This window comes from Capra hircus, chromosome 8 (genome assembly GCF_001704415.2).
Source record: "Capra hircus breed San Clemente chromosome 8, ASM170441v1, whole genome shotgun sequence".
Lineage (NCBI taxonomy): Eukaryota > Metazoa > Chordata > Mammalia > Artiodactyla > Bovidae > Capra > Capra hircus.
Window position 1 is genome coordinate 28,609,233 of NC_030815.1, and position 17,833 is coordinate 28,627,065.

Here is a 17,833-nt window from a genome sequence, read left to right on the forward strand (position 1 = left end):
AGCTGGCCATTCTTTTTCTTCGGTTTCCCTGTCACTGCCCCGGGGCACGAAAGAGCTCTGCTGTCTGGACTGAAAAATGGGGGGCTTACCTGCAAGTGCGAGAGGGGGGCATCCACAACTGGCTGGAAGTTGGTGCCAGTCCCAAATTTTTAATGTATAATGGACCTGAATAGATATTCCCCCAATGATATACAAATAACCAATAAGCACATGAAATGATATTCAACATCGTTAGTGATCAGAGAAATGCAAAGCAAAACCACAAGATACCATTATACATCCGCTAAAGTGGCTACAGCTGGAAATAATGATAACAGCAAGTGTTGGTGAGCATCTGAAGACACTGGAACCCTCACACATCGCTGGTGGAAACGAAAAACAGGACTATCGCTGTGTAAAACAGTCTGACAGCTTCCCAAAAAGTTAAAAATAGTGCTATCATTGTCACCCAGCAGTTCCACTCCAAGGTGAAGCCAAAGACACATCCACACAAAACATTGTACACAAATGTCCATAGAGGCATTATCCATAATAGTCAAAAAGTGAAAACGACGTGCGTGTCTATCTCCTGATGAAAGGATACACAAAATGTGATCTTATATCCATATCGTAATAGAGAGGAATAAAGCGCTGATTCGCAATAAAACATGGATGAATCCTAACAACATCATGCTAACTGAAAAAATGTACAGAATCACATGATTCTGTTAATATAAAATGTCCAGAACAGGCTATAGAACCAGAGGTAGATTAATGTCCTTTTAGGATGAGAAGTTGGGAGAAGAGGAGAATGAGAACAGACAAATGCACAGAAACAGAAGTAGATTAATGTCTTTTTAGGATGAGAGGATAGGGAAAAGGAGAGTGCTAGCTCTTGGGTGTGGAGTTTCTTACTGACGTGATGAAAACACACTCAAATAAATTGTTGTGGTATTTGTACAGCTCTGTGAATATACTAAAGCCCACTGAATTGTATACTATAAATGGGTGAATCTGTAGCATGCAAATTATCTCAATAAAGTTTTTAATATCATCAGTATGAAAAATTTGACCTCCAGGCATCCACCTCCCCACCTTAACTAGCCCTACAACTACACCTCTCTAACCACTACACAAACTCACAAACTGGACGTTTATTACCTGGAAACTGTCAGTCTGAACCCAGGTTGGGCATGGAGAGACACTAGGTGGGCAGATCAGGAGTAGGAGAGCTGGTACACAAGAGTGAAACCAGGGGAAATTCTATACACTGAAGAGAATGATACACAGATTTTTCCTCCATTTCTTTCTTCCATTTAATAACCACCAAAGAGGAAACTGGCAGATCACTCCTTGCAGAACTCAAGAAACAAAGAGGAAACACCTATAGACTGTAATATTTCCCCAGTTGCCAATGAAAGATTCAGCTCATCCCCTCGCTCTACAGTAAGGTTTCCCCAAGACCAATACTTGTATTTGAGTGCTACTCAGCATCTCCAAATGGATGTCTAATGGGCATGCCAATTTTAACGTTATCTAAAACCAAACTCCTCGCCTTTCTCAAATTTACTCCACTTGTATTCTTGCCCACACTGAGTAAACAGCAGCATCATTCCCCAAAGGCTGAGCCAAAATCTTTGGCATTATCCTTTATTCCCTTTCTTTATCTCTCACAAGCCAGGCCCAGTGAGTCTGCAAACCCTACTGGTTCTATCTTCTAAAAACACATACAAAATCTGACCACCTCCTTTACCACTGCTGCTGCTGCTGCTAAGTCACTTCAGTCGTGTCCGACTCTGTGCCCACCAGGCTCCGCCATCCCTGGGATTCTCCAGGCAAGAACACTGGAGTGGGTTGCCATTTCCTTCTCCAATGCATGAAAGTGAAAAGTAAAAGTGAAGTCGCTCAGTCATGTCTGACTCTTAGAGACCCCATGGACTGCAGCCCACCAGGCTCCTCCGTCCACGGGATTCTCCAGGCAAGAGTACTGGAGTGGGTTGTCATTGCCTTCTCCCTCTACTTTGGTCTCAAACACCACAATCTCTGATTATTTTAATAGTTTCCTAAGCGGCCTCTTACAATCTGTCTTCCAAAGAGCATACAGACAAATCAGAGGGGACACGTCACTCCTCTCCTCAAAACTGCCCAATGTCTTAATATCTCAGAAAGAAAGCCAAAGTTCTTACAAAATTCCAAAAGACCTTCAAGACTCTATAACATCTACGTACCATTCAATACACCCTACTAATCTCCTCTCTTGTTCAATACATTTCAACCACAATGGCCTACTTGCTGTTTCTCCGACTTTTCAAGCACAGTCACATCTCGTGACCTTTATACTTTCTATTCCCATGTCTCCTGCATTGGTAGGAAGATTCTTTACCACTAAGCCAACAGGGAAGCCCTCCACTGAATTTTTTTATTGGAACTGCTTTAACCCATAATACAATTTAGGGAGGATTCATATCTGTACACCAAGTGTTTCCAAAATGTTTCACCATTTTCTCTTAAGACTCTCAGTTACAATTCATAATTTTTAATGTACTTGTTGTTAGCTGTATATCTATTTTGTCACTGTGGTAACAAAAACATTTTTAGTCTCTTATTCTCTGATTGGAGAAGGAAATGGCAACCCACTGCAGTGTTCTTGCCTGGAGAATCCCAGGGACGGGGGAGCCTGGTGGGCTGCCGTCTACGGGGTCGCGCAGGGTCGGACACGACTGAAGTGACGCAGCAGCAGCAGCATACTCTGATTATTGCTGGTATGCAAGATGCAAACATAATTATTATATATTATTTCCTTCTTGACCTTCTTATTGAATGTTCTTACTGGCGTCAATAATTTCAAAGTTTATTTTCTTGACTATTTAGGGTTATTACCATATTATCTAAAAATAAGAATCATACCTCTTTCTTTCCAAAAATTGTAATTCTTATTGTTGTTCTTACTTTTATATATTTTTGGCTAAAATTCTTGGCACAATGTTAAATGACAGAAGTGAGTTTAACAAGAGTACCTTCAGCATTTTATCATTAAATACTCTTTATAAATGTTTATTTACCTTATAAGAATTATAAATTATGTTTAAGAGTGCTTTATTTTTGAAATAATTTCCCACAAAGAAAAAGAAAATCCTTTTTCAAAATTAACAAATAAGTTAGATATCTCTCAAGATTAAAGGGGTTATCAGTATCATTTACCCATAAAAATCACGTTTTTTTAATTCTTAAATTAATGCTTCTCTCCAATCTAAAGTCTAACTTGAAAAACATTTCACAAAACTAAGCAGCTACACAGGATTCAAACACTCCAAATTAGAATTTAATATTAGGTATATAAATCTTTTATACAAATCTTTTCCTGCGTTGCTTCCCCAACCCTGTAATGTTAACAGTTACCTTCAAACTTTCCAAATTTTTCAGGACAATTAATTGTTTTAAATGAGTATTTTTTAATTAGGAGCAAAATAAAATGTACTCAGATACAAAAGTTTTTTAAGGAACCCAATATTCAATATAAATAAATGTCAAAATAGTTTTATTGCAGAGAAAAACTTTCTCTGACCTTAAATTACCTACTGGACAACATACATATGCTATAAAAAAATGAAAAAATATACCTCAAACTCTTTTCTAAGACGTTCCTCTCGTTGAGTACTAAATTCAAGTTCACTTGTTTGTCGCCGTAAAAGGTCAGAACACTCCGTGTGTTCAGCTTCTAATTTTTCTACTTTCTTGTGCATATTTTGTACAGCATTATCTTGCTCCTAGAAAATAGTTCATTAAAGTTTATAAGCCAACAATGACTAAAATTTAATGAGCAACTAAACCTGTACTTCAACCATCATAATAGGTTCATTTATATAAGCAAGAGAGGTCTAGATATCATTCAGTGATGTTTCAGAGTATACATGTATTTTAAAAGCACTACTGGAGCTTTATAATTAATACATGTTACAACTGAAAATGTGTATAGCTTACTATAATGTTTGCTAGTTCAACTGACCTCTGAGAATATTTACATAAAGTTCAACTCTCATATACTAGGTTTTCCCTTCTCATTAAAATTTTATTTAAATATTTAGTAAAACAAATGTACATTTCTCCCTTGTGTGATAAGGAATGATTAGCTTGAATACCTAATAATGACCCTTGAGAGATTTTTATGTGAGTTCACACTTTCTATGCTTACAGCTTTTAAAGCTGCAACCACTAGATGGCTGTATTTCATTTTCTCTTCAGTTTTCAAGATTTTAAATCTTTGCTGTACTACCGAAAATAAATAGCATCAAGTAGTTCTATTTAAATCTCTCAATCTTCTTTTCCACCTAAACTCAGAAATCAGTTTAATTTTATAGAAGTTCAAATATAAAGTTAACATATATATCAAAGATATTTCCACAGTAAGTAATCTAGATTCATCATTCTCACTTAAGGTCTTTGACAAAGTCCTGTTTACCATTTTTGCCTCACCAGCATCATCTTATTCAGGGTCATACACATGTAGATTACACGCAAATATACATTTTTCCATGTATTCCCAGCCACTCAAAAGTTGTCATCAGAGTCTGAGTGAGAATGTTGCAAGCACCAAATATAATTCTCTATAAAAGAGTCTAAGTTTGGAAAGGACCTGGCAGCATAGTCCACAATCAAAGAGTGAAGAACAAAATTTAAATTCCTTCTCTTCACATTCCCTCATGTATAATTTATCATTCATATTCATATGAACTCTTACGAATTATTTTCTTCAGGTAATGGAAATTCCTTAATATACAGAAGTTCATCTACTTATATGTTTTCAATCTTTAAGCTACCATAGATAAGAACAAAGCTGGGTACCACCCCAAGAGTGTGCCAACACTGTCTACACCCAACAGAAGCACTCACAGCTTTCATCACGACTCTCCGGATTCAGAAACAAATGGTATGATGAATACCGTTATGTAATCTGATTACATCATAAGAGTACTTTCATATATGAAAGCATGTTTAAGACCGTTAAGCATACACAAGTATCAGACACCATTATTATTCTATATGATAGGACCTTCTCGTTTAAGGAATCAATAGCATTAATTCAAATCCACTGTTAAATTACATGCCTTCTTCATTTACAGATACATAATCTCCAACTTTCAACCCTCTACTTAGACTAATGTGTATACATTAAAAAGAATAAAGAGCAATTCACAAAGCTAATTACAAAGTAATACAAGTAACTTGAAATTTTAAAAAAGTCTATAACCAGGAAAACTTATCTCATAGTGGATGGCAGTTATTTCAAGCACTATTAAATCAAGTAAAAGCTGTTAAAATACTCAGTAAGTCTCACAGGATTTATTTATCAGATGACTTGTGATTCCCATTCTATTGATAAATAGTATAGAAAGAATACAATCATTCCAAATACTACACTAATGGATTCCCATCACTCCATGTGAGTTTGAATTTAATCCTATAAAAAAGAACTGGAAAATGAACTGCTGATCAGTTAGCACTTTCATTTTATGATGCTTGACTTATATTAAATATCACTTAACAGACAGCTTTCAAATAAAAGTCTTTCAAAATGTAGATGAAATTCTGACCTAAAAATCACAGTTTTAATGCAGAAGTTGTCATCACTAATATGATGTGATAATTACTATACATTATTGGATGTAGGTATACCTACACAGTTTTTTCTGAAAAAAAAAGTCTTCCTCAGTATAGTGTAGTTTTTAGGAATTCTGTTCACATTCTAGTCACATAATTATGTAAGAAACTTATATTACAGAATTAAGCTAACAGGTTACATTAATTAAAATTACCTTGATTAGTTTCCTAATGTTAGACTCCCTTGGCATTTCTTAAAGGCTTTTTATATTTTATCTTTTTTTCTATTTTGCTATATTCAGTTGGCTAATTTTATATATTTTTGCACCTATATTCATGAGTGAGGTTGACTATAATTATCTTTTCTTGTATCCTTGTCAGTTTAGTGTCAGGATTATTAGTTTGGTATGTTATCTTTTTTACTTATCGTTCTTACTCTCTGGTAGAATTTAAAGAAGACTGAAATTATTTGCTCCCTAACTGTTTCTTTCTGTTCGTTGATGGAGCAATATAAGCCTGGGATTTTGACAATGACTCAATCTAGTTTTCTGCTTCCTTCATCTTCGTTAGTTGGGGAAGGTAGGAAGGTTTTATCTGTTTCAAATATCCACCAGATAATCCTACAGCAAAGATCATGGTTGAAGGAGCTAATACTGAAAAGCTTCCAGTAAGTTTTTTAGTCCCTCACTCTTAAACACAAGAAAACGTGATATTTTAAAAATTCCCCAACATAAAAGATGAGTTCTAAATCAAACAGGGAGGACGAAAAACATTCCCTGAGAGGAATATATACAAAGAGACGAAAACTTCAGAATATCTTCAGAGAACATAAATAGTTCCAGAAAGGCAGAGTAAGGACCACCGAAAATTCTTTCCGCCATTACAGCTACAAGAACACTGGCAAGGACTTCCGTGGTGGTGCAGTGGGTAAGAATCTATCTGCCAGTGCCGGAGACATGGGTTCAATCCCTAGTCTGGGAGGATTCCACACGCTGCGGGGCAACTAAGCCGCTACGCCACAACTACTGAGCCAACACTCTATCTTGATCTATCAAGATCAAATTTTTTCATAACTAGAAATTAACCAAATGCTTACAATTTACCTAACAAGCATTTTAACCATATAAAATCATCTGAATCTCAGTAAGAACAGCAAGTTTTGTGGCATTTAAACTTGCCCCAATTCCACACTCCCTTCTTCCAACTCTTGATGGCCCTGAAAATCAATAGTCTTACTATAACAGCCAAGACATGGAAATAACCTTAATGTCTATCAGTGGATAAACAGATTAAAAAATATGGTATACAGCAGACAGATGCATGTGTGTATATATTATATATACAGTTGGCTCTGGAACAACATGGGTATGTGTTTCAACCGCATCGGTCCACTTCTACATAATTTTTTTCAATAAATACTTTGGATAATTTTTTGGAGACTTGTGACAATTTGAAAAACCTCACAAAGTGCATAGCCTAGAAATATTTTTTAAAAAATTTTAAGTTAGGTATGTCAAGAATGCATAAAACAGATGTAGGTTCTAGTCCATTTTATCATTTACCACTATAAAATACACATAAATCTATTATTAAAAATTAAAATTTATCAAAACTTATGCACATACAGACTGTACATGGCCTCATATTCCAAAGAAATGTAAACATAAAGATGAAATGTTATAACTCCATAAAATTAACTGTAATCATAGTATATGACTGTAATAATTTTGTATCCACCTCCTGTTGCTTTGCTCAAGTGAGCTCAAATGTTACAAGTATCTGCTTAAAATGGGCATGATGCTAGTCATCTCCACATGAGCAATTCATCTTTCCAGTAACTTTCATACTGCAGCAAAAAGTGATTGATCAATCTCTCTCTCTCTCTCTCAGTTCTCACTTTTTTCACCATTTACTGCAATACTGTAAACCCTGAATAACACCACGGGACCCATATAAAGTATGACTACTGATGTTGGAAGTGCTCCCTAGAAGCAAAGAAAAATCATGACATAACAAGAAAAAGTTGAACTGCTTGATAGGTACCATAGCTTCAGGTCTATAGCTGTGACTGCCTTCCATTTCAAGATAAATGAATCTACTGTAGGGACCATTATAAAAGAAAAAGAAATCAGTGATGCCATGGCCGCAGCTACAAGAGCAGGTGTGAAAACTTTGCACTTCTGGCGATATATCTTTTTTATCTTATACTGAAAAGGCAGCTTTTAGGTGGGTGCAGCATTGCTCTAAGAAAGCCACACCTATAGACTCTAACATGATTAGAAAAAAAGCGAAGTTACTGTATGACTACTTAAAGCAAAAGGAAGGTGAAGGACCTAAAGCTGGAGAGTTTAATGCCAGCAAACAATGGTTTGATAATTTTAAAAAGAAGTTTGGCTTTAAAAAATGCAAAGATAACAGGAAAAGCAATTTCTGACAACTGAGAGGCAGCAGATAAGTTCCCAGATTCCTTTAAGAAAATCACGGAGGACTAAGACATGGCACAAATGAACCTATCTACAAAAGAGAAACAGACTCACAGACACAGAGAACAGACTTGTTGCTAAGGAGGAGGTGGGAAGGTGAAGATGGACTGGGAGTCTGGGGTTGCTAGACAGAAACTATTGCATTTAGAATGGATAAACAACCTTCTATTATATAGCACAAGAAACTACTAATATATTCAATCTCCTAGGATAAACCATAATGGAAAAGAATATTTTTTAAATGTATATACATTTTTAAAATCACTTTTAAATCATTTTAAGTTACTTTGTTGTACAGAAGAAATTAGCACAATGTTGTAAATCAGCTATAATTCAATTAAAAAAAAAGAAAATCACTGAGCAGAAAGGATATCTGCCTGAACAGGTTTTTAATGCAGACCAAAATGCCTTATTCTAGAAAAAAATACCTTAATGACATTTATTCATAAGGAAGAGAAGCAAGCATATAGGGTTTAAGGCAGGAAGAAATAGACTAACTCTATTGTTCTGTGAAAATGAAGTTGGATTTATGATTAGTTCTGCCCTTTTCTATAAAGCTGTTAACCCCTGAGCTGAAAGTCCCTTGGCTGTACAAGGGACAAGAAGGCCTAACAAGAAGGCCTAAACAACAAGAATACATTTTCTGGATTGGGTCCATAGATGCTTTGTCCTTTAAGTCAGGAAATATCTTGCCAGTAAGTGACTGCCTTTTAAAGTTCTCTTGTCATTGAACAAGCCGCCCCTCGCCACCCACAATCCCATATGTTTAACACTCAGTTCAGTTCAGTCGCTCAGTTGTGTCCAACTCTTCGTGACTCCATAGACTGCAGGACGCCATGCCTCCCTGTCCATCACCAACTCCTGGAAATTACTCAAACTCATGTCCATTGAGTAGGTGATGCCACCCAACCATCTCATCCTCTGTCGTCCCCTTCTCCTCCCACCTTCAATCTTTCCCAGCATCAGGGTCTTTTCCAGGGAGTCAGTTCTTCACATCAGGTGGCCAAAGGATTGGAGTTTCAGCTTCAACATCAGTCCTTCCAATGAACACCCAGGACTGAGCTCCTTTACGATGGACTGGTTGGATCTCCTTGCAGTCCAAGGGACTCTCATGAGTCTTCTCCAACACCACAGTTCAAAAGCATGAATTCCTCAGCACTCACCCTTCATATACTCCAACTCTCACATCCGTACATGACTACTGGAAAAACCATAGCCTTGACTAGATGGACCTTTGTTGGCAAAGAAATGTCTCTGCTTTTTAATATGCTGTCTAGGTTGGTCATAAGTTTACTTCCAAGGAGTAAGCGTCTTTTAATTTCATGGCTGTAGTCTCCATCTGCAGTGATTTTGGAGCCCAAAATAATAAAGTCTGTCACTGTTTCCACTGTTTCTGCATCTATTTGCCATGAAGTGATGGGACCTGATGCCGTGATCTTAGTTTTCTGAATGTGGAGAGTTCTGACAGATGTGGTCTACTGGAGAAGGGAATGGCAAACCACCCTCAGTATTCTTGCCTTGAGAACCCCATGCACAGTATGAAAGGCAAAATGATAGGACACTGAAAGATGAACTCCCCAGGCCAGAAGGTGCCCATTATGCTAGTGGAGATCAGTGGAGAAATAACTCCAGAAAGAATGAAGGGATGGAGCCAAAGCAAAAACAACACCCAGTTGTGGACGGGACTGGTGATAGAAGCAAGGTTCGATGTTGTACAGAGAAATACTGCATAGGAACCTGGAATGTTAGGTCCATGAATCAAGGCAAATTGGAAGTGGTCAAACAGGAGATGGCAAGAGTGAACATCAACATTCTAGGAATCAGTGAACTAAGATGGACTGGAATGGGTGAATTTAACTCAGATGACCATTATATCTACTACTGGAGGCAGGAATCCCTTAGAAGAAATGGAGTAGCTATCACAGTCAACAAGAGAGTCCAAAATGCAGTACTTGGATGCAATCTCAAAAACGACAGAATGATCTCTGTTTGTTCCCAAGGCAAACCATTCAATATCACAGTAATCCAAGTCTATGCCCTAACCTGGAACGCTGAAGAAGCTGAAGCTGAACGGTTCTATGAAGATCTACAAGACCTTCTAGAATTAACACCCAAAAAAGATGTCCTTTTCATTATGGGGGACTGGAACACAAAAGTAGGAAGTCAAGTTACTACTACTAGGTAGTAACAGGCAAATTTAGCATTGGAGTACAAAATGAGGCAGGGCTAGGGCTAGTGGAGTTCTGCCAAGAGAATGCACTGGTCAGAGCAAAGCAAATACCCTCTTCCAACAACACAAGAGAAGACTCTACCCATGGACATCACCAGATGGTCAACACTAAAATCAGACTCATTATATTCTTTGCAGCCAAAGATGGAGAAGCTCTATACAGTTAGCAAAAACAAGACCAGGAGCTGACTGTGGCTCAGATCATGAACTCCTTATTGCCAAATTCAGACTTAAATTAAAGAAATGGGGAAAACCACTAGACCACTCAGGTATGACATAAATAAAATCTGTTATGACTATACAGTGGAAGTGAGAAATAGATTTAAGGGACTAGATCTGATAAGACAGGGTGCCTGATGCACTGTACAGGAGACAGGGATTAAGACCATCCTCAAGAAAAAGAAATGCAAAATGGCTGCCTGAGGAGGCCTTACAAATAGCTGTGACAAGAAGAGAAGCGAAAGGAAAGATATACCCATTTGTATACAGCGTTCCAAAGAAAAGCAAGGAGAGATAAGAAAGTCTTCATCAGCGATCAGTGCAAAGAAATAGAGGGAAAAAATAGAATGGGAAAGACTGGAGATCTCTTCAAGAAAATGAGAGATACCAAGGGAACATTTCATGCAAAGATGGGCTCAATAAAGGATAGAAATGGTATGGACCTAACAGAAGCAGAAGATGTTAAGAAGAGGTGTCAAGAATACACAAAAGAACTGTACAAAACAGATCTTCACAACCCAAATAATCACGATGGTGAGATCACTCACATTCACCTAGAGCCAGACATACTGGAATATGAACTCAAGTGGGCCTTAGGAAGCATCATTAAGAACAAAGCTAGTGGAGATGATGGAATTACAGTTGCGCTATTTCAAATCCTGAAAGATGATGCTGTGAAAGTGCTGCACTCAGTACGCCAGCAAATTTGGAAAACTCAGCAGTGGCCACAGGACTGGAAAAGGTCAGTTTTCATTCCAATCCCTAAGAAAGGTAATGCCAAAGAATGCTCAAACTACCACACAATTGCACTCATCTCACATGCTAGTAAAGTAATGTTCAAAATTCTCCAAGCCAGGCTTCAACAATATGTGATCCGTGAACTTCCAGATGTTCAAGCTGGTTTTAGAAAAGGAAGTGCAACCAGAGATCAAATTGCCAACATCCACTGGATCATCAAACAAGCAAGAGAGTTCCAGAAAAACATCTATTTCTGCTTTATAGACTATGCCAAAGCCTTTGACCGTGTGGATCACAAAAAACAGTGGAAAATTCTGAAAGAGATGGGAATACCAGACCACCTGACCTGTCTCTTGAGAAACCTGTATGCAGGTCAGGAAGCAACAGTTAGAACTGGACATGGAACAACAGACTGGTTCCAAATAGGAAAAGGAGTACGTCAAGGCTGTATATGGTCACCCTGCTTATTTAACTTAGATGCAGAGTACATCATGAGAAACGCTGGGCTGGATGAAGCACAAGCTGAAATCAAGATTTCCAGAAGAAATATCAATAACCTCAGATATGCAGATGACACCACCCTTATGGCAGAAAGTGAAGAACTAAGCCTCTTGATGAAAGTGAAAGAGGAGAGTGAAAAAGCTGACTTAAAGCTCAACATTCAGAAAACTAAGATCATGGCATCAGGTCCCATCACTTCATGGGAAATAGATGGGGAAACAGTGTCAGACTTTATTTTGGGGGGCTCCAAAATCACTGCAGATGGTGACTGCAGCCATGAAATTAAAAGACGCTTACTCCTTGGAAGGAAAGTTATGACCAACCTAGACAGCATATTCAAAAGCAGAGACATTACTTTGTCAACAATGGTCCACCTAGTCAAGGCTATGGTTTTTCCATGAGTCATGTATGGATGTGAGAGTTGGACAATAAGAAAGCTGAATGCCAAAAGAATTGATGCTTTTGAACTGTGATGTTGGAGAAGACTCTTGAGAGTCCCTTGGACTGCAAGGAGATCCAACCAGTCTATCCTAAAGGAGATCAACCCTTGGTGTTCATTGGAAGGACTGATGTTGAAACTGAAACTCCAATACTTTGGCCACCTGATGCAAAGAGCTGACTCATCTGAAAAGACCCTGATGCTGGGAGGGGTTGGAGGCAGGAGGAGCAGGGGACGACAGAGGATGAGATGGTTGGATGGTATCACCGACTCAATGGACATGGGTTTGGGTAGACTCAGGCAGTTGGTGATGGACAGGGAGGCCTGGCACGGTGCAGCGCAAAGAGTCAAACACAACTGAGCGGCTGAACTGAATTGAACTGAGCTTTACGCCAACGTTTTCACTCTCCTCTTTCACTTTCATCAAAAGGCTCTTTAGTTCTTCACTTTCTGCCATAAAAGTGGTGTCATCTGCATATCTGAGGTTATTGATATTTCTCCCGGCAATCTTGATTCCAGCTTGTGCTTCATCCAGCCCAGCGTTTCTCATGATGTACTCTGCATATAAATTAAATAAGCACAGTGACAATATACAGCCTTGACGTACTCCTTTTCCTATTTGGAACCAGTCTGTTGTTCCATGTCCAGTTCTAACTGTTGCTTCCTGACATGCATACAGATTTCTCAAGAGGCAGGTCGGGTGATCTGGTATCCCATCTCTTTCAGAAGTTTCCACTGTTATTTGTGATCCACACGGTCAAAGGCTTTGGCATAGTCTATAAAACAGAAATAGATGTTTTTCTGGAACTCTCTTGCTTGTCCATGATCCAGCGGATGTTGGCAATTTGATCTCTGGTTCCTCTATCTTTTCTAAAACCAGCTTGAACATTTGGAAGTTCACAGATCACATATTGTTGAAGCCTGGCTTGGAGAATTTTGAATATTACTTTACTAGCGTGTGAGATGAGTGCAATTGTGCAGTAGTTTGAGCATTCTTTCGCATTGCCTTTCTTAGGGACTGGAATGAAACTGACCTTTTCCAGTCCTGTGGCCACGGCTGAGTTTTCCAAATTTGCTGGCGTACTGAGTGCAGCAGTTTCACAGCGTCATCTTTCAGGACTTGAAATAGCGCAACTATAATTACATCATCTCCACTAGCTTTGTTCTTGGTGATGCTTCCTAAGGTCCACTTGACCTCACATTCCAGGATGTCTGGCTCTAGGTGAGTGATCACACCATTGTGATTATCTGGGTCGTGAAGCTTTTTTTTGTATAGTTCTTCTGTGTATTCTTGACACCTCTTCTTAATATCTTCAGCTTCTGTTAGGTCCATTTCTGTCCATTATTGAGCCCATCTTTGCATGAAATGTTCCCTTGCTATCTCTCATTTTCTTGAAGAGATCTCTAGTCTTTCCCATTTATTGTTTTCCTCTATTTCTTTACACTGATCACTGAGGAAGGCTTTTTTATCTCTCCTTGCTATTATTTGGAACTCTGCATTCAAATGGGTATATCTCTCCTTTTTATCTTTGCTTTTCACCTCTCTTCTTTTTACAGCTATTTGTAAGGCCTCCTCAGACAGCCGTGGATGGAGGTTTCATGACATTTTACAGGAGACAGGGAGCAAGACCATCCCAAAGAAAAAGAACTGTTTAACACTAAAGACACTGAAATGGTCTACCTGCCCAAAACACAACATCTCTAATTCAGGCTCTAGATCAGGGGGTCATAAAGTCCCCTTCACAAATCACTGCCTTGTTGTGGTGAAGGAACTTGCATAACTCAATGAAGCTATGAGCCATGCCATGTAAAGCCACCAAAGATGGATGGGTCATAGTGGAAAGTTCTGACATATGTGATCCACCGGAGGAGGGAATGGCAAACCACCCCAGTATACTTGCTGTGAGAACCTCATGAACTGTATAAAAAGACAAAAAGATACGACATGGAAAGATGAGTCCTCCAGGTCAGAAGGTGTCCAATATGCTACTAAAGCCCCAGAAAGAATGAAGCAGCTGGGCCAAAGTGGAAATGATGCTTGGCTATGGATATGTCTGGTGATGGAAGTAAAATCTGATGCTGCAAAGAACAGTATTACATAGGAACCTAGAATGTTAGGTCCATAAATCAAGGTAAACTGGAAGTGGTCAAGCAGGAAATGGTAAGAATAAACATCAACATCTTAGAAATCAGTGAATTAAAATGGACAGGAACAGGCAAATTTAATTCAGATGACCATTATATCTACTACTGCAGGCAAGATTTCACAGAAGAAATGGAGTAGCCTTCAAGGTCAACAAGAGTCCAAAATGCAGTACTTAGGTGCAACCTCAAAAATGACAGAATGATCTTGGTTTGTTTCCAAGGCAAACCATTCAACATCACAGCAATTCAGGCCTATGCCTCTACTACCAATGCCCAAGAAGCTGAAGCTGATCAGTTCTATGAAGACCTAGAAGATCTCCTATAACTAACACTTTAAAAAGATGTTATAATCATCACTGGGGTTGGAATGCAAAAGTAGGAAGTCAAGAGATACCTGGAGTAACAGGCCAGTTTGGCCTTGGAGTAAAAAATGAAGCAGGGCAATGGTTAACTGAATTCTGCCAAGAGAATGTACTATTTATAGAAAACACCCTTTTTCAGCAACACAAGAGATGACTATATACATGGACATCACCAAATGGTCAATACTGAAATCAAACTGATTAAATTCTTTGTAGCCAAAGATGGAACAGCTGAACACAGTCAACAAAAACAAGACCTGGAGCTAACTGTGGCTCAGATAATCAGTTTCTCATAGCAAAATTCAGGCTTAAACTAAAGAAAGCGGGAAAACCACTAAGCTAGCCAGGTACGACTTAAATCAAATCCCCTATAACATGCAGTGGAGGTGATGAACAGATTCAAGGGATGAGAGCTAGTAAACAGTGTGCCTGAGGAACTATGGACAGAGGTTGGTAATATTGTACAGGAGGCAGCGAACAAACCATCCAAAGAAGAGAAGAAGGAAAAGTGGTTATCCAAAGAGGCTTTACAAATAGTTGAAGAATGAAGAAAAGAGGAAAGCAAGGGAGAAAGGGAAATGTTCACCCAGCTAAACACAGAGTTCCAGAGAATTACAAAGGGAGAAAAGAAGGCCTTCTTCAATGAACAGTGCATAAAAATAGAGGGAAACCACAGAAGGGGAAAGACTAGCGATCTCTTCAGGAAAACTGGAAATAGCAAGGGAACATTCCATCCAAAGATGGGTACAATAAAAGACAGAAACAGTAGAGGTATAGAAGTAGAAGAGATCAAGAAGAGACAGAAAAAATACACAGAAGAACTGTACAAAAAAGATGTTAATGATCCAGATAACCACAATGGTGTGGTCAGTCAGCCAGAGCCAGACGTTCTGCAGTGTGAAGTCACGTGGACCTTAGGAAGCACTGCTGTCAATAAAGCTAGTGGATGCAATGGAATTCCAGGAGAGCTATTCAAAACCCTGAAAGATGATGCTATCAAAGCATTGCACTCAATATGTCAGCAAATCTGGAAGACCCAGCAGTGGCCACAGGAAAAGGTCAATCCTCATCTCAATTCCCAAGAAGAGTAGTACTAAACAATGTTCTGACCATCAGACACTTGCACTCATCTCCCATGCTAGTAAGGTCATGCTGAAAATCTTGCATTCTAGGCTTCAGCGTTAACGTGAACCAAGAACTTCCAGATACTCAAGCTGGGTTTAGAAAAGGCAGAGGAACCAGAGATCAAATTGCCAACATTTGCTGGATCATAGAGAAAGCACAGTAATTCCAGAAAAACATCTAGTTTCATCAACTACACTAAAGTTTTTGACCATGTGGATCATAGCAAAATGTGAAAGCTCTTAAAGAGATGGGAATACCAGACCATCTTACCTGTTTCCTGGGAAATCTGTATGTGGGTCAAGAAGCAACAGTTAGAACCCTGTATGAACTGAGTGGCTCACAACTGAGATAGCAGTATGACAGGACTGTCTGTTGTCACCCTGTTTATTTAATCTATATGCTGAGCACATCATGAGAAATGCCAGGCTGGATGAATTACAAGCTGGAACCAAGACTGGCACAAGAAACATCAACTTCAGATATGCAAATAATACCACTCTAACGGCAGAGAGCAAAGAGGAACTAAAGAACCTCCTGCTGAGGGTGAAGGAGGAGAGCGGAAAAGTCTGCTTAAAACTAAATATTAAAAAAGCTACATGGAGAAGGAAATGGTAACCCACTCCAGTATTCTTGCCTGGAGAATCCCATGGACAGAGGAGCCTGGCAGGCTACAGTCCACGGGGTCCCAAAGAGTTGGACACGACTGAGCACCTTCACTTTCTTTCTTTCACTTTACAGTTATTCCTAGTTACTTTATTTTTTGTTGTTGACACTTTTGTCCATTATTTTTCATTGTTGATACTTTAGTCATTGCATGATACTTCTAAAAATTGACGCTTTCTAATTGACTGCTGGTGGTATATAAAAATGCAGTGGATTTTTGTGCAATGATCCATTTACTTTAATAAATTATTTTAAGTGGTAATAAATAAATAAATAAATAAGCTACAATCATGGCATCAGGCCCCATTACATCATGGCAAATAGAAGGGGAAAAGATGGAAGTAGTGAGAGATTTCCTCTTCTTGGGAAAAATCAGTGCGGCTGGTGACTGCAGCCATGAAATCAGAAGACAACTGCTTCTTAGCAGGAAAGCTATGACAAACCTAGACAGTGTGTTTGAAAGCAGAGACATCATTCTGCCAACAAAGGTCCATATAGTCAAGGCTATGGTCTTTCCAGTGGTCACATACGGTTGTGAGAGCTGGACCATAAAGAAGGCAGGACGCCAAGAATTGATGCCTTCGAACTGTGATGGTGGAGGAGACTCCAGAGAGTCCCTTGGACAGCAAAGAGATCAAACCAGTCAATCTTAAAAGAAATCAACCCTGAATATTCACTGGAAGGACTAATGCTGAAGCTGAAGCTCCAATATTTTGATCACCTGATGCAAACAGCTGACTCATTAGAAAAGTCCCTGATGCTGGACAGATTGAGGGGAGAAAGAAAAGAGGGAATCAGAGGATTAGATGGTTGGATGTCATGACCAATGCAATGGACATGAACTTGGGCAAACTGTGGGAGATGGAGATGGACAGAAAGGGCTGGCAGGCGATGGACAGAAAGGGCTGGCAGGCTGCAATCCATGGGGTGGCAAAGAGTCAGACACGACTGGGTGACGGAACAACAACACACACGGTACTCTATAGAAAGGGTGGTTAATGCTATGGAAGAGAGCCCTGATAGAAACAACATCATATAAGTCTGGAAGAATTACAGCATTGAAAAATGGCATCATTATAGAAAAAGATGTGCAAGCCATCAACTCTGAAATAATAAATCTCTGCTAGAGAAAACTATGTCCAGATGTTATCCATGACTTCACAGAATTTATGACCGACTCAATCAAGGAAATCATGAAAGAGATTATAGATATGAAAAAAAAAAAAGATGGGGGGATGAAGGGTTTCAAGATATAAATCTTGGAGAAATTCAAGACTGATAAACAGCACACTAGAGGAATTAACAGAAGATGACTCAATGGAGATGAGTATTTCCAAACCAGTGTCAGATG

The 17,833-nt window shown here is 38.9% G+C and overlaps 1 protein-coding gene across 1 annotated transcript in view; it reads right to left on the bottom strand.

Annotated features, from left to right (window-relative positions):
* The window catches only part of CCDC171 (coiled-coil domain containing 171), a 351,122-nt gene that overhangs the window by 293,720 nt on the left and 39,569 nt on the right, over window positions 1-17,833 (bottom strand). The window contains exon 7 of the mRNA XM_005683650.3: window positions 3,600-3,746. Coding sequence (XP_005683707.1) covers window positions 3,600-3,746 — 147 coding nt within the window. The remainder of the gene's footprint in view (window positions 1-3,599; window positions 3,747-17,833) is intronic.